This window comes from Sciurus carolinensis, chromosome 5 (genome assembly GCF_902686445.1).
Source record: "Sciurus carolinensis chromosome 5, mSciCar1.2, whole genome shotgun sequence".
NCBI lineage: Eukaryota > Metazoa > Chordata > Mammalia > Rodentia > Sciuridae > Sciurus > Sciurus carolinensis.
This window is the reverse complement of record NC_062217.1, coordinates 11,631,573-11,653,350: the sequence shown is the minus strand read 5'-3', so window position 1 is coordinate 11,653,350 and position 21,778 is coordinate 11,631,573. Positions and strand designations below refer to the sequence as shown.

At 36.6% G+C, this 21,778-nt stretch overlaps 1 protein-coding gene across 1 annotated transcript in view; it reads left to right on the top strand.

The window, feature by feature from the left end:
• The window catches only part of Tm9sf2 (transmembrane 9 superfamily member 2), a 60,307-nt gene extending 44,529 nt beyond the window's left edge, over positions 1–15,778 (top strand). The window contains exons 13-17 of the mRNA XM_047552870.1: positions 405–564; positions 2,618–2,769; positions 4,130–4,241; positions 9,345–9,516; positions 14,170–15,778. Coding sequence (XP_047408826.1) covers positions 405–564; positions 2,618–2,769; positions 4,130–4,241; positions 9,345–9,516; positions 14,170–14,237 — 664 coding nt within the window. The 3' untranslated portion in view covers positions 14,238–15,778. The remainder of the gene's footprint in view (positions 1–404; positions 565–2,617; positions 2,770–4,129; positions 4,242–9,344; positions 9,517–14,169) is intronic.
• Positions 15,779–21,778: the final 6,000 nt, after the last annotated feature.

Here is a 21,778-nt window from a genome sequence, read left to right as displayed (position 1 = left end):
CACATATATAACTTTGCAAACATCAGGCAACCCAAGTGAAAAATGAGTGGTGAATGTAACCAGCAGGTCACAGAAGGCAAAACCTAAAAGACCAACCCCAGATGCTTGCTTTAGTTGTCCATAGGAAATCCAAGTTAAAACAGCATTTCTAAATGTGGTGAAAATATGTAAATAACTAATTTTTGTAAGCTGCTAATAGGAGTTTAAATTAGACAGAACCAAGTAGAAGAGTAATTTTGCAGTTTCTAGTAAAGTTTTAAATTCACATAGCCTATTACTCAACAATTCTGCCTTCTTTGTATATGTCCTAGAAATAGAGAAGTTGCAATATTAATTATATACTGTTATTACTACTTCATTTTGCTTCTAACAGGTTTTACCCAGAAGCCTGTTGTGTCTTTTAGGATCGTGTTTGCTGACTTCTTTATAATGAATCTAATCCTTTGGGGAGAAGGATCTTCAGCAGCCATTCCTTTTGGCACACTTGTTGCAATATTGGCCCTTTGGTTCTGCATATCTGTGCCTCTGACATTTATTGGTGCATACTTTGGTTTTAAAAAGAATGTAAGTTTATGGTTGCTATTTTATTCAAGTGATTTTCAGTTGTGGGAATTAGCATATGCCACCTTTAAAGTGATCATAAATGTGTCTAAAAGATATATAAACTTATTTTATAGGCTCTAGATTTCACAGAAAATTCTTAAAATTCTAATACTAAGAATGGACTGGGTGCAGTGGGGCATGCCTGTAATCCCAGCAGCTCAGGAGACTGAGGCAGGAGGATCACGAGTTCAAAGCCAGACTCAGCAAAAGTGAGGTGCTAAGCAACTCAGTGAGATCTTATCTCTAAATAAAATATAAAAAAGGGCTGGGGATGTGACTCAGTGGTTGAGCACCCCTGGGTTCAATCCCCTATACCAAAAAGAAAAGAATGGGCTAGAGAGGTGTTATAGGATTTCAAAGTTTTGATTTTTTTTTTTAAAGTAAATGAAAACTAGTGTAGATTAATTGGGAAAGATGCTCCTATAAACTAATGAAAACTTTGAATTTTTGTTAAATATATTATTACTTTTTTTTAACCTGAAGATATGTGCATTTTTTCCTAAGCAGTAAGTGTTGCTAGTGTGCAATACTTAACTAAGTAAGCAAAGAGTGTGGGTTAGGAAGTGAAGCTATAAGAAAAGTGACTAAAAGTAAGAATAGAACTTTATTTTGATATATGACTTTGAAATTTTATATGCTTACATGCAAATATTTGACTTTAAGCAATATTATAGTCGAGGCTTGATCTTTTCTTCCTTTTCCTTTCTCTCTTCCCTCCATTTGTCTGTCTGTCTTCTGCTCCTCCTCCTACCCCAGGCTAGGAAAAAAATAATTTATTCTGTCCCATCATTATCTTTCCTTTACTTCCTGTTTCACTATCCCTGTTCTTCCCCCAAAATATCAAGTCTACGTGATTAAAAGAAATAACATGTGTTAGGGGATGAGAATGTAGGTTAGTGGAAGAGCATTTGCCTAGCATGCATGAAGCCTTGGGTTCAATCCCCAGCACTGCAAAGCAAAAGAAATAAAGAACATATGATAGTACACTTTATGAAGGGTGTAGCAAAGACCATCATGACTTCATAGTCTCTACTGTACCTATCATTACAGGTTTTAAGAGGTTTTTCAATTCTTTGTGATTTAAAATCTGTATATCATAAATAGTAAACCAACAATTTGAATTTAATTATGTAGATTAAATAAGTACTTAAATTCTAAAACTATGCTGGTTAAAAGTTTAAAATTATACATATTGAAGAATGATTTGATTTTCTGCCAGTCTTTTTTTATTATGTAAAATAATCTAGTCCATGGAGGTATTTCAATGAAAATATCATGTTTTGCTGGGCAGGGTCATGCATGCCTATAATCCCAACTACTTGGGAGGCTGAGGTAGAAAGGTCAAAGGTTGGAGGCTAGACTGGGCAACTTATTGAAACTCTGCCTCAAAACAAAATTTTTAAAAAATTGTCAGGGAATATAGCTCAGTAATAAAGTACCCTTGAATTCAATCTCCAGTACCAAAAAAAAAAAAAAGGTTGGGGGAGGGCACAATTGAGAACATTATCAACACCTTATGGTCATAAAGCTTCATATAGCCATTCATTGTCTTTCTCGTGTTCTTAATGCTTAGTAAAATTGAATAATTTAATAAAAATGTCATTGCCCACCTCTAAATTTAAAACAATTTTGACAGAAATTTCAGAACCTGCTGATTTTTTATAGTTAAGTTTATAATTAAATTGAAAAACCTAATTCTACCTTTTCATTAACTACCATTTTCTAAGTACTATATTCTCTCCTGTGTATTTCTTAACTTTTTCTAAAGCGATTACTCTGGATAACTGCTGGAAACAGTGTTGACCTGTTCCAATCCACCGACTGAGTATCTTACCTGTTAGTGTCCAGTTTATTGCTTTTAAATACAAATTTCAGTTCGGTGGCTTAAGTAGACTTTAATTGCCATTAGTGTCAGCATGGAAGCTGAGAAAAAGTGGGCAGATAATCTTATACAGAAAAGAATTTTAAAAATAGATATGCAATTATGAATCTTTTCTTTCTTCCTTTACTGAAGGCCATTGAACACCCAGTTCGAACCAATCAGATTCCACGTCAGATTCCTGAACAGTCCTTCTACACAAAGCCCTTACCTGGTATTATCATGGGAGGGATTTTGCCGTTTGGCTGTATCTTCATACAGCTTTTCTTCATTCTGAATAGTATTTGGTAAGCTAAAGACAAAGTCTTATTTTCATTACTATTTTGTGTAATGCTTTTCATTTGTTTTTATGAGTTACTGTTTGTATCTTCTGAATGTAAGCAGTTCTCTAATAAGCAAAAATCTTAAGAGCCAACGATTTATTTTATGTTTTCTGTAGGAAAAAGAATTATAATGATAGAAGCTAATATTAGTTGAAAGGTTGTTAATGCTTATTTAACCATGTCTTATGACTTAATTTTCAGAATTCTTTTTTTTTTTTTTTTTTTTTTTGCAGTACTGGGGATCGAACTCAGGGCCTTGTGCTTCTGAGGCAAGCACTCTACCAGCTGAGCTATCTCCCCAGCCCCAGAATTCTTTAAGATAGATATCTTCACTTTAGAGATGAAAATGGCAGTTAGGAGGTTGAGTAATTATGTCACACAACTGGCTGACCTTGATGACCTCCAAATCCTTTCCAGTTCCCAGATACCTTCATTCTCTGATCTGTTATTCCCATAGAAAACTTGTACTAGTGATTTTGAGCCACTCTGATGCAGAAAGTGTGTGTATATGTGTGTGTTAGTATATTGTGATTATTATTTGATCACATGGACATGTTACAGAAAGTACCAAGATTTGAGGTAGCATAAAATTAAAACTAAATTTGAGCTTTTCAATGATTAGAACATTTTTTTCTCCTGATTATTATAGTAATTTTCCAAATTCAACAGGTTTTATCATTTGATTAGAAGCTATTTTAGTTAGTTTTTCATCGCTGTGACCAAAATACCTGACAAGAACAGCTTAAACGAGTTAGGGGTTCATTATTTCAGAGGTCTCAGTCCATAAATAGCTGACTCCATTACTCTGGGCCCAGATGAGACAGCATATCATGGGGAAGGGGCCTCAGGGCAGAGGCACCTTCTAGGGAATGCCCCCAGTGACCCACCTCCTAAAGTTACCACCCTGTCAGTCCATTCAAAGTAGGATGCACTAATCAGATTACAACTTTTACAGTTCAGTCATTTCACCCCCAAACATTCCCGATTAACACAGGAGCTTTTGGGGAGACACCTCATATCCAAACCACATTTTTATCAGTATGAGCTTTTCTTAGTTAACTCTGCCTTTCCATTAAGTTTTCATTAAACATTTCTGACTCCCCAGAAAGCCTGTAGACTAACTGTACTTGAATGAGGAGTTTCAGTTTCTGCCTAAACAAGAAGGTACCCCGCCTTAAACCTGTCACCATCTAAACCTATGAAAATTTCTCTTATTGGGTTAATTGGGACTAAAAGCAAATCTTAAGTTTAAAACAAAAATTTGTCATTTATTATGTCAAAGTGAACATATTTATAGTTTTCATCAGATCTTATTTGATTGTAGGTCACACCAGATGTATTACATGTTTGGCTTCCTGTTTCTGGTGTTTATCATTTTGGTTATTACATGTTCTGAAGCAACTATACTTCTTTGCTATTTCCACCTATGTGCTGAGGTATGTATTAGAAATATTCACTTATTAATTCATAGAATTTGTAACTTGGCCTGTTGCAGTGTAAATAATGTTAATTGATATAATTTTTGTAGTTACGTGTTTTTTATGATGGATTGACCTGTTTTTCTAAATAAGATATAACCCTCTTTATGACTGAATTCAGATTGTATCCCAATTCAGTTCATTTATGTAGAGCTTACTGTTAGAGATTTTAAACTGCTAATTTCCTGAGTAGTGTGTCATACTAGATTTTCATGTTGAGTTTTATAGTTATCTGTCTTAAAGATATTCTTATAGATGTTTCTAGATTCTGAAAATTGAGTAAAAATATTCAGGTGGGAAAATTCATTCCAAAGTTTCAGTGATTGCTGTTAATGAGTTATATTCAAGGCAACACAAACAAAATAGACAAGCCCTTAGCCACGCTAATGAAAGAGAAGGAGAGAGAAAACCCAAATTACTAAAATTCATGATGAAAAAGGAAATATCATGACAGACACCATTGAAATACATAACAATTAGAAGCTACTTTGAAAATCTATACTCCAACAAAATAGAAAACCTCGAAGATATCAACAAATTTCTAGAGACATATGATCCACCCAAACTGAATCAGGAGGACATACACAATTTAAACAGATCAATTTTAAGCAATGAAATAGAAGAAGCCATCAAAAGCCTACCAACCAAGAAAAGCCCACGACCAGACAGATTCTCAGCTGAGTTCTACAAGACCTGCAAAGAAGAACCAATACTCCTCAAAGTATTCCATGAAATAGAAAAGGAGGGAATTCTTCCAAACTCATTCTGTGAAACTAGTATCACTCTGATACCAAAACCAGACAAAAAGATGCATCAAGGAAAGAAAACTTTAGACCAATATCTCTGATGAACATAAAAATGTAAAAATCCTTAACAAAATTCTGGCAAATCACATACAAAATCATATTAAAAAGATAGTGCATCATGATCAAGTGGAGTTCATCCCAGGGATGCAAGGTTGGTTCAACATCCGGAAATCAATAAATGTAATTTATAGCATCAGTAGACTTAAGGTTAAGAATCATATGATTATTTCAATAGATGCAGAGAAAGCGTTTGATAAAATACAACACCCCTTCATGCTCAAAACACTAGAAAAAAATAGGGATTGTAGGAACATACCTCAACATTGTAAAGGCAATCTATGCTAAGCCCCTGGCCAACATCATTCTTAATGGAGAAAAACTGAAAGCATTCCCTCTAAAAACTGGAACAAAACAGGGATGCCCTCTTTCACCACTTCTATTCAACATCGTGCTTAAAATACTAGTCAGACCAATTAGAGAGACCAAAGAAATTAAAGGGATATGAATAGGAAAAGAACAACTCAAGCTGTCACTATTGGCTGATAACATGATTCTGTATTTAGAGGATCCAAAACATTCCACCAGAAAACTTTTAAAACTATTAAGTGAATTCAGCAAAATAGCAGCATATAAAATCAACACACATAAATCTAATGCATTTCTATTCATAAGTGATGAATCCTCTGAAAAAGAAATTAGGAAAACTACTCCATTCACAGTAACCTCAAAAAAATAAAATAAAATACTTAAGAATCAGTCTAACAAAAGAGGTGAAAGACCTCTACAAAGAAAACTGCAGGACACTAACGAAAGAAATTAAAGAAAACCTTAAAGATGGAAAGATCTCCCATGTTCTTGGATAGGCAGGATTAATATTGTCATAATGGCCATACTTCCAAAGGCACTATACAGATTTAACACAATTCCAATTAAAATCCCCATGATGGCATTCCTTTACTAGGTGGATTTTTTTTTTTGATCAGTGCTGGCGATTGAGCCCAGGAATATACTACTCCTGAACTACATCCTCAGCCCTTTCTTTATTTATTATTTGAGAAAGGATCTCACCAAGTTGCCAAGGCTGTCCTTAAACTTGTGACCCTCCTGCCTCAACCCCTTGAGTAGCAGTGTGTAGAATTGTTTTTTAAAGATTTAAATTTTTTAATTGAGGTTCATTTCAAATAACATAAAATGAGCCATTGTAAAGTGAACGATTCCATGGCACGTAACTACGTTTACAGTGTTGTGCAACCACCACCTTTATCTCTTTATCTTATCCAAAATATTTCATCCCGTCCCCAAACACAGAGTATCAAACTGTTACTCTCCATTTTCCCCTTCCCCATGTCCTGGCAACTACATTGCTTTCTGCGTTTATAGACAGAAAGATAAACCTATTTTGGATACTTCTTATGAAGGGATTATACAATACTGTAGCCTTTTGTGCCTGGTTTCTCTCACTTAGAATGTTTTCATGGTTTCATCCATATTATAACATATTTTAATACTTTACTTCTTTTTATAATTGAATAATATTCCATTGAATGAGTATAACATCTGTATAGACCTTCATCCATTGATGGACATAGGGTTGTGTCCACCTTTGGCTATTTTAAGTAATGCCACTGTGAACATTCATGATAGGTATTGGAGTACATGTTTTCAGTTCTTTTGGGTATATACCTAAGAGTGGAATTGCTTTATCATATAGTAATTCTTTAACTTTTTGAAGAATGACCATTTCTACCAATGATGTCCAAAGGTTCTGATTTCTCTTAATTCCTTGTCAACACTTTTTTTTTTATTATAGCTGTCCTAATGGGTTTGAAATGGTATCTCATTTTTATATGCATTTCCCAGTGACTAATGATATTAGGCATCTTTTCTTGTGATTGTAGGCCATTTGTTCATCTTCTTTGGAAAAATACCTATTAAGTCCTTTGCTCATTTTTAAATTAGGCCAGTTCTTGTTGTATGCTGAATGCTGGATCTTTGTCAGACATATGATTTGCAGATATTGCCTTTCATTCTATAGGTTACGTTTTTCACTTTCTTGATGTTATTTGCACAAGATTTTAAAATTTTGTTGACATCTAATTTATCTAATTTTTTCTTTGTTGCTCATGTTTTTGGTGTCAGATAAATATCTAAGAATTCATGGCCATATTTAATGTTGTAAAGATTTATTCCTTTATTTTCTTCTAGTTTTATAGTTTTAGTTTATATATTCAGGTCAATGATTCTTTTTGAGTTGTTATGTATATGGCTTGAGGTCAGAGTAACAGCTTCATTTGTTTGCATGTGGATACCCAGTTATCCCAGAACCATTTGTCGAACAAACTGTTTTTTCCTCATTAAACAGTCTTAGCTACCTTGTTGAAAATCAATTGACTATAGATGTGTGGGTTTACTTCTGGATTCTCAATTCTATTCCATTCATCCATCTGTTGTCCTTATGCTAGTCCCACACTATTTTCATTGCCATAGCTTTTTATACTAAGCTTTGAGTTAGAGAAGGGTGAGTCCTTCATATTTGTTCTCTTGCAAGATTGCTTTCACCGTTCAGACCCTCTTGCAATTTCATATGGAATTTGAGGATCAGCTTTTCCATTTCTGCAAAAAATTTCTTTGGAATGTTGAGAAGGGGCTACACTGACTCTCTAGACCACTTTGGAGAATATTGCCATTTTAACAATATCAAGTCTTCTAATTCATGAACATGGGATATCTTTCCATTTGTTTAGGAATTTTAGCAATGTTTTATAATTTTCAGCATGTACTCTTTCACCTCTGTGGTTAAATTTATTCCTAGGTATTTTTAAGTCTTTGGATTGTTCATTGCTGATATGTTAAAAAAAAAAAAAAAAAAAAAAAGAAACTGGGATAAGGGTGTGGCTCAGTAGTAGAGGGCTTGTATAGCATGTGTGAGGCCCTGGGTTCAGTACCCAGCATCACATATAGATGCATGTGTACGTGCACACTCACACACACATGCTGCTAAGTTGGTTGTGTAGATCTTGTACCCTGTAACTTCACTGAATTCTTTCATTAGCTATAGTGATTTTTGTGTATGTGGGATTTTCTAATCATGGTTTGCTTTTTTTTTTTTTTTTTTTTTGCATCTGTATTTTATTTATTTTTTGATTTTATTTTTCAGACTGCATTCTGATTCATTGTATTCAAATGGGGTATAAGTTTTCAATTCTATGGAGTACACAATGTAGATTCACACCATTCATGTAATCATACATATACATGTACATAGGGTAACACTGTCTGTTTCATTCTACTCTTTCCTTCCCCCAACCCCGTCCTGCCCCATTTTCCTCTACACCTTCCAGAGTTCCTTCATTCTTCTCTTCCCTGCCCCCTGCATGGTTTACTTTTTAAAATATATTCTTAATATCTTTATAATTTTAGTATATTAATAATATATTGCTATTTAAAATACATTATTTTACTGGGCATAGTGGTGCACACATATAATCCCAGCAATTTGGAAGGCTGAGGCAGAAAAATCTCAAGTTTGAAGCCAGTGTCAGCAACTTAGAAACTTAGCAACTTAGCATGACACTGTCTCAAAAATAAATAAAGAAAGAAAGAAGGTTAGTATGTAGCTCAATGGTAGAGCTCCCTTGGGTTCAGTCCCTAGTAGCATAAAATATATGGACGGACAGGTGGATGGATGGATAGGTAGATAGATTTATTTTTCATATATTCCAGATGGTAGGAGAGGTCTTGAATTATTTTCTTTTAAAGATCTGCTAAGCTGTAAGAAGCTACTTTATGTAAAAGTAAAAATAAGTGTTTTAATCCCCTACCTTGTTTAAATTGTTAGCAATAAGTGGAACCAGACCTTAATAGACTAATCTTCCTGATGTGGAGTTGATTGTACTTTAATATAATTAATATTAATTTTGAACCATTTAAGTAATTGAGATTTTATAGATTGCTCTTCCTTGGGAGTCATAAATTTTTAAATATAGCCTAATGCTTTATTATTCATAAATCACACATTTTCCCACACACATTAAACCAGTGTTTAGGTTGCTCCAGAACAGATAGGGAGCCTTTCTGAACACCTTAGTGAGGTGGAAAGTGTGCCATGTTGAGCAGGAGCCAGACTGGAACTGAGGGCAGACTGAAACACGGGGGCTTTCACTGAACTACTCACTTTGTAACTTTATTCAGCTGTATGTTATCTAATAATTGGAAAACAGTTATTTATCTTCAATTTTTTTTCTTCTCTACCTAGGATTATCATTGGCAATGGCGTTCATTCCTTACCAGCGGCTTTACTGCAGTTTATTTCTTAATATATGCAATACACTACTTCTTTTCAAAACTGCAAATCACAGGAACAGCTAGTACAATTCTGTACTTTGGTTATACCATGATAATGGTTTTGATCTTCTTTCTTTTTACAGGTAAGACATAAAATTAATATTTTTGTAAGTGTTTTAGAGTAATAATTTGTAGATTTATAAATAATTCCCCTTTACAAAGCCCAAAGGTTTCTGCTATTCAGTGCTCCTGTTTTTAGCCCTCAGGACAACTCAGCATCATTTGTCGTACCCACCTGTGAGTGGCAGCACAGTAAATTGAGGGTGACAAAACAGAAGCCCAGGGAAGAAGGCAGAGCAGGGTTCAGTGTGCTAGCAGTGCAGGGCACCTGGACTAGTGCGTCCCAGGCTCCCCTGGTCACCTTGAGCGGCACACAGTCTTTCTTTTGCCCTCTTCAGAACTAGCAAAAAGCTATCACTACCTGTTTAGGAGTGAACATTGGGGAGATGATGTCAGGTGAGCCAATAGTAGGTGATATCAGGAAAAGATAGTAACAGGACATTCCTGATTCTGGAAGTTCTAAACTCGAAGTTTTTAACTCTATTTTAAATTTCAAGTACCTGATGGAACATAATGTGCATTATATTGGCATTTATTTTATATATGTTTATTAAAATTTTGTAATCTGAGTTTTGGAGCCAAATCAAGTTGCATTTGATAAAAGTTTTTCACATCTCTAGGGCTGGGGTTGTGGCTTAGTGGTAGAGCACTTGCCTGGTATGTGTGGGGCACTGAGTTCCATTCTCAGCACCAAATATAAATAAGCAAATTAAATAAAGGTCCATCAAAAACTGAAAAAAAAAGAAAGTTTTCCGCGTCTCATAGCCTCATGTGTGCTTGGTAAACAGATGGGGAGTGGGTGACTAAACCAAAGAAAGAAAATTGTGGGACCTTTCTTTGCCACAAAAAAGTTAATGTACACAACTTACATCTAAAACTTTAAAATTGTCTTACATGTTATCTAAGGAAATGTAGGAGCCAGAAAGAAGAAAACAAGCCTTTTTTTAAATTAAAACTATTTTACTTTTTACTCCTCTGAAATTTCTTTTATCATAGTTCAAAATATTTTATTTCTTCAAGCATAGAAATTATCATTAAGAAGACATGATGGGGGCAAGGGAAAAAAATAACAGAATGAATCAAACAACATTACCCTATGTAAATTTATGATTACACAAATAGTATGCCTTTACGCCATGTACAAACAGAGAAACAACATGTATCCCATTTGTTTACAATAAAAAAAAAAAAAAAAAAGAAGATATGATGCTAGTCTAGAGCTATAGCTCAGTGGTAGAGCACTTGCCTAGCATGTATGAGGCACTGGGTTCAATTTTCAGCACCATATATAAATAAACTAAAGGTCCATCAACAACTTTAAAAAAAAAAGGATGGGGGCAGGATGCTAATGGTAAATAAAAACTCGATTCTTGCCTGGTGTAGTGGCGCACGCCTGTAATCCCAGCAACTTGGGAGGCAGGAAGATCACAAATTCAAAGCCAGCCTCAATAATTAGCGATGCCCTAAGAAACTTAGCAAAGACCCTGTCTCAAAATAAACATAAAAAGGGCTGACATTGCTCAGTGGTTAAGTGCCACTGGGTTGAATCCCCTCTACCAAAAAACAAACAAACCCACCCCACCTCAATGCTCTTGGAAATCTGTGCACAAAAAAAGGAAATATAGCTTATAAGTTACTGGATTCGAGACTATAAAAGTTAAAATTTGAAAAAAGGTTCAAATGTTATAGTGCATAATTAAAGAAAATCAGTGTTTTCTCAGCTTTTTTTGAATTGGTATATTAGAGTTGTACGTAATGGTTGGGGTCATTTTGACATAATCATACATGCATGGAACTTAGTTTACTTCATTTTAGTCCCCAGCACCTCCCCTTCCTCCCCTTCTTTTACTCTTCTGGTTTTCTTCCACTTATGTTTTTAATTGGTGCTTCTTAGATCCACACAAAGGTGAAATTCCCCGTGGTCTATTTATATATATGCACATAGCATGATTTTTTTTCAGATTCATTCTGTATTTCCTCCCCATTCTCATCCCGCCTCCTTTGCCCTCAACCTCCTACTCTGCTGATTTTCCCTGTGTCTTTATGATACCCTATACCCATCTCCTTTTTTCCCCTTAATTTGCTCTAGCTTCTGCTATGAGAGAGAACCTTCCACCCTGATTTTCTGAGTCTAGCTTATTTCACTTAGCATAGTGTTCTCTAGTTCCATCCATTTAGTGGCAAATGCCATGATTTCATTCTTCTTTATGACTGAATAATCCTCTGCGATATTGAAAGCATTGGGTGGGTTGAAGTGCCTGCTGCTTAGTGTATAACAAACTTCAGGCACTGGGTCAATTCTGTATTCCAAGGCATCTGTCAGACAGGACAGGCTGCACACTGGGTGCTGTTATGTAATAGATTGGGTCCACAGCTGTAAGTATTATTAGTAAACAGTCTGTAAAACATCAGTGGCCAATGAAACAAGGGATTGCTGCTTTTGTGCTATTTATTTGTGTGTCCATAAATGCATATATATAAATGATAGCTCAACAGTCACCTAAACTTTATTGTTCTTGGCTTTTGAAGTATCATACCATCACTCATTCATTAGACCAATTTTGTAATCTGAACTCTGGAGCCACATCAACTCGAATCAAGCAGTGAAACCAGTCACTTTTCATGTGCTTCCCTTTGTGGAAGGGGTTCTGTTCTAGGAAGTGTGGAGCACTCCAAAAGCTCTGTGGCCTATGTTGGTATTTGCTTCAGAACTCCAAACTGACACTATTTTAAGTCAATCCATTTAATGACACAAAAATAATTGTTCTGTAAAGAAAGATGCCACTTTTTGTATGGACGTTATGTCCCATAGGATTGCCAAAGTAGTGATACAAAGTTTTTTCTCAGTAAGGAAGAACTAAAGGAGAGAGACAGGGTTATAGATGATGTCATTTTGCCACTGTGGCCCACTGTAATGGTTCCTCTTTATTGTATGTAAAGAAAATAAATTCCTCTGTCTTTAAAAAAATGTTCTTCTCATCTTAAAATATCTTCTCCTGTCATCTTAATTTCTGCCAAGTGCAAGATTATTTAAATATATTTGTTTTCACCATCAGTTTTGTGAAATTAACCCCAGCCTCTTGCCAAGCCTCACTAATGATCCTTCTGAAAATCCAAAAGGTGTATCTGTATACCCACCAAAACACACAGTACCAAGCTGGAGTTGTGGCTCAGTGGCAGAGCGCTTGCCTGGCTTGTGTGAGGCCCTGGGTTCGATACTCAGCACCACATATAAATAAATAAAATAAAAGATCCATTGACAACTAAAAAAAAAAAACCAGACAGATAGTACCTTGCACATAGTGAGTCCTCAGCCATGTCTGATATAAGAATGATATAATAACCTTTACAGCTTCCCAAAGAACTATCCCACATATGGTCTCTTAATCTTATTACTTTGCATATTGCATTTTAAATAATGTTGACAAGTAGTTGGGACTTTATAAACCTTCCACTGGGGCATATCTGTCCCCTTCTGTTTAGCATCCACATGCCTACCTAATTGCCTACCTATTGAATATTTCTGAGGAGATAGTCCTGGAAAAACTGATATGCCTCCATATTATTTTTCCCCCCAGTGCTGGAGATTGAACCCAGGGCTTTGTTCATGGCACATAGTCTTCTACTGCCTCGTTTTATTTTTAAAATATATTAGTCAGCTTGACAGTTGAGTGTATATTATTTTGTAAAACAGAGTCTCTAAATTTGTTTAAGAAATCTAAGTGTGGTTTAAATGAATACATTTGAAGTTAAACAAAAACCCTGAATTTGAATTCTGCCACATAGCCATGAGATGATCACTTAACCCTTTCAAGTCTCATTTTTGTCACATTGAAAGACTGTTCCCATTTAGAATTCAGATTCTTTGATTCTAGACTGATGAGGATACCTGAAAATAAAGGAAAGTAGATTTTTTTAATGTATTATCTCATTTACTCTGTGTAATAGTGTATGGAAGCTGCTACGACAGATAAAATTTCTCTCTGTTGAAAAAGAAATAGGCGTGGAGCCAGGTTTGGTGGCATACATCTGTATGAAGTGTGAAGATGTCGTATAATTTATCCAGGGACAGTCTGTATGGTTATGATGGAACTGCTCTGTTCTCTGGTACCATGCCCACCTGTCATTTCGGCCAGTATCACCATTGTTATTATCCTAATTACATCATTTTTGCCGTTTTGTAATAGTATTTGTGTTACTCTCTCTTACTATAATTCTGTGAAAGCTGAAAACTCCTAATAACTGTACTTGGAAAATAGCCCCATTTAATTATTCTATTCATCTGACATTCTATTTGAAGTATTCTTATCATACCTGGAAGGAGTTTTAGTAGCAGTTCCATTTTGTGATAATACATTCTTAAATAGAAAAGAAAATTTGGCATCCTTTTCAAGTTCAATCTTACATGTAGTAAGGAAAATGATGTGTATTATGGAAAGCTTAGTAGTCTTACAGTGTGAAAAATTCTATCTTTTATAAGAAATTTTGATATGAAGTGGTTTTATATTTTTAAGAAAACTCTTGGATCTCTGGCATATTCCCATCCAGTAATAATTTATAGATGTGTGACTTTTTAAAGGAACTAGTCATTTTAAGTCTGCATTTTGGTATAAATTATGAACTTCCTTTGAAATGGGGTTTATTTTTGTTGTTGTTTTTTTTCTTTTCTTTCCTAGGAACAATTGGCTTCTTTGCATGCTTTTGGTTTGTTACCAAAATATACAGTGTGGTGAAGGTTGACTGAAGAAGCCCAGTGTGTCCACTTAAACCAGAAATAAATTAAATTCTTCATCAACAAAGACCTGTTTTGTGACTACCTTGAGTTTTATCAGACTTATTGGCCTAGTAATCCTTCAGAAACAACATACTTCTAAGTACACCTCTTCCCATACACCTGTCCCCACAAAATGTGTTTTCAACACTAAAGCATTTGTATTGTGATTTGATTAAGTATATATTCAGTTGTTCTCCATGAAGAGCAAGTTTAAATATAATGTGCATTTGTAAATACAATAGCTATAAAGTTTTCAATACTTCTAATGGCAGAATAGAGGAGGCCATAATACTGATGAAATGCAGGACAGTTAATTGTAAATAGGATTTTCTAGGCTCGGTAGGTGGAAAGAATTATTTTTCTTTGAAGGAAATAACTTTTTATCATGGTAATTTTGAAGGATGATTCCTATGATGTGTTCATTGGGGGGAATGTGGCTTTTAAGAATCTTGTATTGGTTGTAACTGTTCATATCTTCTTACTTTTCTGTGTTGACTTCATTATTCCCATGGTATTGGCCTTTTAAACTATGTGCCTCTGAGTCTTTCAATTTATAAATTTGTTACCTTAATAAATATTGTAAAAACGTCTTCATTGCATCATTACCTATTGTATATTCAAGGAGATTCTGTAAATGCAAATGTATTAACCAAGGGTGTTTTAAATGATTTATACTATTTTAGCAGATTTTATTGAATTTTGTTAATGTAACACTTTCTGAGTTTTAAGCTAAGTGAAAGTTCAGTCTTTTGGGCTTTGTGTCAAGTCTAAAATATTTCACTGTGAGGCAATAACAAATTTCAGTCATCAGTATCTAGTCAGATAAATTATGTAAGTCTAGAACTTAAGTGGGTCTTATGTTGTCATTAAGGATTTTATATTGTTTTTTAAAATACAATATTTTTGATTTTTTTAAAGTCAGGTTTTAGGATCTATTCATTAGCAGTGACTAGAAAATCTTCGTCTTTATGATTACATTGTTTTAATTTGCATTTGACAAATAATTTTTTAAGAGTTAAAATCACTTTTTCACATTCATCAGACTAACCAAGATCTTTTTATGTGGAACATAGAAATTTGAAATTATTTCAGAGATACAAGTCTGCTTATATCTGTGAGAATATTCCTTTGTATTAAGGGGCTCACTGCTTGCTGCTTATGAGAACAAATCAGACATTGTCATTAAACCTATAACTAAAATTATTAGCTGTTGTTTATATGTTTCTGGGTTCTTATTAAATTGTTTTACATTACTATCTTTTAAAGAAAAAAAAAAAAAAACCTGAAGAGAGAAGGAACTCTAGTTAATTTTAAACTCTCACATGTAGGATATAAAATATTTTTAATTTATTTTTTGTATCTTTTGCAGTGCAACTACTGAGATAGTCTGGTTTTGACCAAACAAAGGACAAGTTTTATTTAGACCCTTGATTCAGACTTCAGGTTAGTTTTATTGGATCAAAGTTAAGCTTCCTCTCTGTATAATTAGCAATTAAAAATAGTCAACTTTACTATTTTGTTCTGACTTTTATTTTGCTTCCAAAGTAACCATATTTCACGCTTAGAAATGGAGAGGCAACTGCGAGAGTGAAGTATGGGTTGAATATCCCTTATCTGAAATGCTTGGGATAGGAATGTTTCCTATTTAGACATTTTTTAGATATTTGCATAGGCTTTACCAGTTGAACATCCTTACTGAAAATCCAAAATCTGAAATTTTTTGATGATCATATGGATGTGTTCAAAAGGTTTTGGCCAAGCATGATGGTGTACGCCTGTAGTTCCAGCCACTCGGGAGGCTGCATTAGGAGGATCACAAGTTCAAAGCCAGCCTAAGCAACTTAGTGAGACCCTAAGAAACTTAGTGATACCCTCTCTCAAAAATAAAAAATGTTTTGGATTTCTGGGCTGGGGGTATATGTAGCCAGGGGATAGAGCACATGGCCACCATGTGCTAAGGCCCTGGGTTCAATTCCCAGTACCACACACATTCAGAAAATCAAGTTTTGAATTTCAGAGCTTTTCAGATTAGGAATACCAATGTGTAAAAGTATTAAATAAAAATTAGGAAGGAATGACAAGGACAGTGAGACAAGTGATTAGGGGACAGGGGAGCCTCCTTGCCACACTTTGATCAGCTTTGTGTTGAGGATCAGCTGCCATGATTTGTTTAGAAAGTTCTCCAGGAAAGCACCCCCTACCACAACTTGTGCAGGTGAACCCTTAGGAGCCATAGACCCTTTGTGTGTGTGTGTGTGTGTGTGTGTGTGTGTGTGCATGTGCATGTGCATGCATGTATCCTAAGACAAACCTGATTGTGTTTTAAGATGTGAGCACCCAAAAAGCCCAGGGAGAAGTTTTTTTCATGAACTGTCATAGTTTTAAAAAGTTGTGGAGAAAAGGGGCATGCAGCAAAGACCCAGAAGCAAGGTACCAGTGTTTTCTTGCTGGGGGTACATTGGTTTCATTTCTTTTGTCACCATGGGTCATTTCTAGAGCTCTCTCTTCTGGAGGACTCTCATGAGCATGTTTAAACTACACCATTTATCTGTGTCCTGACTCCTTGCTCAGCACATCAAGGTCTCCCAAGCTTTTAGGCAGCACCAGGGCTTCTAGTTTCTTGCTCTGTCTGTCTCTTTACCCCACACTTGTTTCCAGCCTCACCTGACCTCCTTCTTGTCTGTTCCAGAATGGCTTCTCTTTCTCCTTCAGTTTTCCCTTTTGTATGTTCAAATCCTCTCTCTCCGTGCTGTTTTAAAATATGCCCAACTTTCAGCTAAGTTTAAGAAAAATAATACACACCTCCTCTGATCCATTTCTCCCTTTTTCCCTTCACTCTGCCCATCTGTCTGCCATCCTGTCTTCTCATGTCCCCAGGATTCTGTTGGAAGTTCTGTTCCTGGGATTTCCAGGGCCACCAAATCCCCCAGCCAGCACTTTTCAGCCTGAATTTTACTGGGTCTTTGTTGACATGCCACTCAGTCTCTCCTGAAAATTGTGTCCCAAAAGTAGTGTTTCTCAAGGTCTGGACTTGAGTCTTCTGCATAGAATCACAGATGTCATAGGCATCTTCTGGCCCTGCATGTGTTCTGAAGTCGTGAAAATAGGAGACACTTCTTCATCCAGTTCTTTCCCTCCAAATTCTACCATCAGTCTGTGTCCTTTGGGAGTGCTCTCTTCTGCCACCCAGTAGGAGTCGATTTCCACCCTTTCCGTCTTTGGCTTACTTTTCAGTTTCACTCTCATTTTTATAACCATTACCTTCTTCTCCAACTATAGCCGCCTGCTTGCTGGACAACCTGAGTGGTTCTCAGGAATCTCAAACTCACTAGGTGCAGAAGTGAACCCTGTCCTCCAGAACTGCCCCTCATCCTGATTCTCCATCTCCAGTCAGCTACTGTATTACTGTAGCTGGATGCTCAAGTCACCTGGGCACCTCTCTTCAGTTTGTCACCAAGTTTTATGCATCCAACTCCAGATCCATTGCTTCCTGCCCACCCCCCACCATCATTGGGGCCTATGGTGCCGTCTCCCCAGGACTACTGCAGCCCATGCTGGTTAGTCCCCCATTTCCCACATGCCCCTCCACAGTGACACCTGCCATAAACAGGATAGTCCTCAAACCTGCATCACCCACTATTCAACTCCTTAACACTTCCCATCTACACCAAGCTATGTGTGCTTATGTGCTCTCTGATTTAGGAAAACGAAAAATCCTTCCCAAAGGTGTGATAAAACAGCACAAAAGTTTTAATGTTAAATCACCTTAAAATGTGTACATATCTTCAGGGCTTAATCAAATCTTTCAGTATTAGTCTTATAAATTTTACTACACAAAACCCATAGCATCTAGGAATTTGTAAACAAATTTGTAACAAATTTTAGTGACAAAGAATCCTGAAAGCATTTCAAATAAAATTCCTTCAAAGTTCTCCATGACATAGGAACCTAAGATTGCCAAAAGTTTTGTTTTAGATCTGAAAAATGTCACAAAGTCATTTTATTTTAACACAGGCCTCTTTGTGTTAATGTAGGTATTAGTTGGCTCAGGCTGCCAATACAGACTGTGTGCCTTAAGCAACAGGGATTTATTTTCTCAGTGCTGGAGGCTGAAAATCCAGGATGAAGTTGTTGGCACATTTGGTTGCTCTGGAGGCCTCTTTTGCTCTTTGGTGGCCACATTCTCTGTTTCCTCACATGGCCTTTCCTCTTGCACATACATCTCTGGTGTGTGTGTGTCCAAATTTCTTATAAGAATGCCAGTTGGATTAGGGCCTACCCAAATGACCAAATTTGGCCTTAATTACCTCTTTAAAAGCTCTGTCTTCAAGTATAATCACCTTCAGAAGTGCTGGGAGTTAGGGCTCCAACATATGAATGTACTTTCTTCTAATGATGCTATCTCAGCAGGATATGGTGATGTGAGCCTGTAGTCCCAGCTACCTTGAGGCTGGGGTGGAGGATTACTTGAGCCCAGGAATTTGAGGCCAGCCTGGAAAACACAGCAAGTCTCCATTTCAAAAATAATAATAATACTCTATCTACTGAAACACAAAAATAGTAGATTCTCTCTATGGTTTTCTTTTTTTTTTTTTTTTTTTTTATTTTCCCTTTACCAGAATTATTTCAGCACCTAAGTCAAAACCATCCATTGAACCAAATGTCACAGGGTATTCAAGGACCCCTGCCAGAAGAAACTGAGTGTTGGTGTCTGGAGCAGCCCTCTTCCAGCCAGGGCTCCCAACCTGACAGAAACAGCTTGGTGGCTAACAAGGGTTTCTGCACCATGCTGGGCCTTTCTGTGAAAATTAGACCCCACAGAGGATATAGGGTTTCTGGGGCAGGATTTGTATTCCACAGCTAGATGATTGTTTTGTTGGCGAAGTTCTGCTTCTAACATACTCGAAATTGTTCAGAAGAAAAAGAAAAAGAAACGAACCTTGGCAGTAGGTTTTTGTTTATAAACCCTTATTATGGAGATCTCTTCATACTTCACAATGCAGTTAATGAATTAGGTGTGTCTCCCCTGGTGAAATTACGAGTAAGTTATTTGGGGACGGAGCCCTGTCCTACTCAGTCGCCATGGTGCTGGGCACATAGGAGGCTGCCACATGTTCTCTGAACTAAAAAATAAATGCTTCCAAAACTTCCCCTTTTTTGTTGCTTCAGAATTTGCCTAGTTGTGCAGTTTTCTCAGTCCCAACTTTTGGCTGATTTTATCATCTAGACAATGCCAATAAATAGAGTGGTGTTAATGTCATTTAACATTTGCATTTTAAGTTTTGTGGTGTGGAATCAGTGCTTTAATTGCAAGGAGTGACTCTATAAAGTGTGAGCTTTACATAATGGGACAATTTGGAGAAAGTGAGTGAACAAAGACTTTTCTCTGCTCATCACACACAGTTTGAGCCTAAGTGAAGCCCAGGGATTGTTGTGGGGTCATAAATGGGTATGGTGACTATTCAGCAGTTTTACTTAAAATTACCAGTACCTTAAATCTGTACATTCAGTGTCTTATACTTTTCAGATACTTTTACAAATACAATGTAAAATTACATAATGCCTTTCCAGGACCCCAGCTACTTGGGAGGCTGAGGCAGGAGGATCACAAGTTTAAGACCAGCCTTGAACTTATCAGTATAAAAAATAAAAGGGCTGGGAGTGTAGTTCAGCAGTAGAGCATCCCTGAGTTCAATCCCCACTGCTGAAAAAAGGGAAAAAAATAATAAATCATAAAAAAAATTTAAAACTATAAAGCATTACAAGTTTTTTGAATAACCAACTTTAGAAGACTTTTAAAAGGTCTGTTTTTAGTCAGCTTTTTATCGCTGTGACCAAAGTACCTGGCACAAACAGCTTATGGAAAAGATTTATTTTGGCTCACAGCTTCAGAGATTTCAGCCGATGGTCAGCTGACTTCAAGGCAGAAACATCATGGTGGAAGGATGTGGCAGAGGAAAACTGCCCTGCTCATGGGAGTCGGGAAACAGAGAAGAGGGGCAGGCAAGGACGAAATATGACCCCCAGGGAAACTCCCAGTGACCTATACCTCGACTCAGGCCCCACCCAGCAGTCCATTCGCTATTGCAGGATTAATCCACTGATGGGTCAGAGCCTCATGATTCAGTCCCCAAAGCCCCACCTCTGAATATTGTTGCAAACCTTCAACACACAAAACTTTGGGGGACATTCCAGATCCAAATCATACAACATGTTTTGGGGTTTGTTTCGTTTTGTTTTTTGAGTTTCTGGGGATGGAACCCAGAGGCTTGCATATGCAAGGTAAGTGCTCTGTCAATCACTGAACTCCACCCCCAGCCCATGCTTTCAGTTTTTAATGAATAAAATAAATAACTTCAGTTAACAGAATGAATTTCTCACCTTCTACCTATGGATTACAGAACATTCCTGTACTTCACCAATATGTAAAATATATGTCATTAAGAAAATGTTTTCCACAGCGGCTTGGGAGGATGAGGCAGGAGGATCACGAATTCAAAGCCAGCCTCAGCAAAAGCGAGGCACTAAGCAATTCAGCGAGACCCTGTCTCTAAATCAAATACCAAATCGGACACATTCCTGGTGCTGCTGGCACCTGGGCCTGGCCATGAAGCCCACACACCACTCTAATGGCTTTGGGAAGCTATGGGGTCTGGGGACAGAGCAGGGTTCCTCGGGGACAATCATGGGAATCATGACTCAAGATGGCTTCAGGCTGATGGAGTTGGAGTCCTACATACTCTGCATCTAGTGGGCTTATATTGTTGATTGAAATTAGGAATTTAAATGACAAGTGATACTGATTTTTAAATATTTAAATTATTATTTAATAATAATGGTTAAAGATACCATTTCAATGTTTCGTTTAGCTCTTGGATTCCAACATGTGCTATTTTCATTCTGTAAAATTATGCATTTTAATGTGCATCCAGCAACATCATCTTGTACACTTGTTCTATGTTCATTGACAGTTGTTAAAACAAATCAGCACTGGCAGAACTTGGCCAGCTCCTCTCTACACTTAGTTTGAACTGTTACCCATGGAACCAGCCCAAACAGAAAGCTACAAAGAGGCTAATTGAAATCAGAATGCTGGGTCACTTCTCATTCAAACAAAACAGATGGCCCTTCTTGCCACACTTCTGTCAAACTTGGGGGGGGGTGCGATTAAAAGCATTTTTAACTCCCACACATGCTGACTTCTCCTTAAAAGAATTATACATAGCTGCTGAAATGCTGGAGTGGGGGAGGGAGGGCTCTTACATAGTAGAGCTTCTTTCCCTTTAATTCGAAGGTCCACAATAAAAGCGTTTTAACAGGGATATGCAGGGTTGAAGCTTCACCCTAGATTCTGAATACTTGATTTTCATTTGTTTTAATTTGGTTTTTTCCTTTGGAATAGGTAACCCATGCACATGGCATACAATTCAAAATGTGCAATAGAATCTAGAGAAAGGAGAGACTCCTGTTGTGCCCCCAATGCTCAGGTCTTGCCCCTGGAGACTACCACT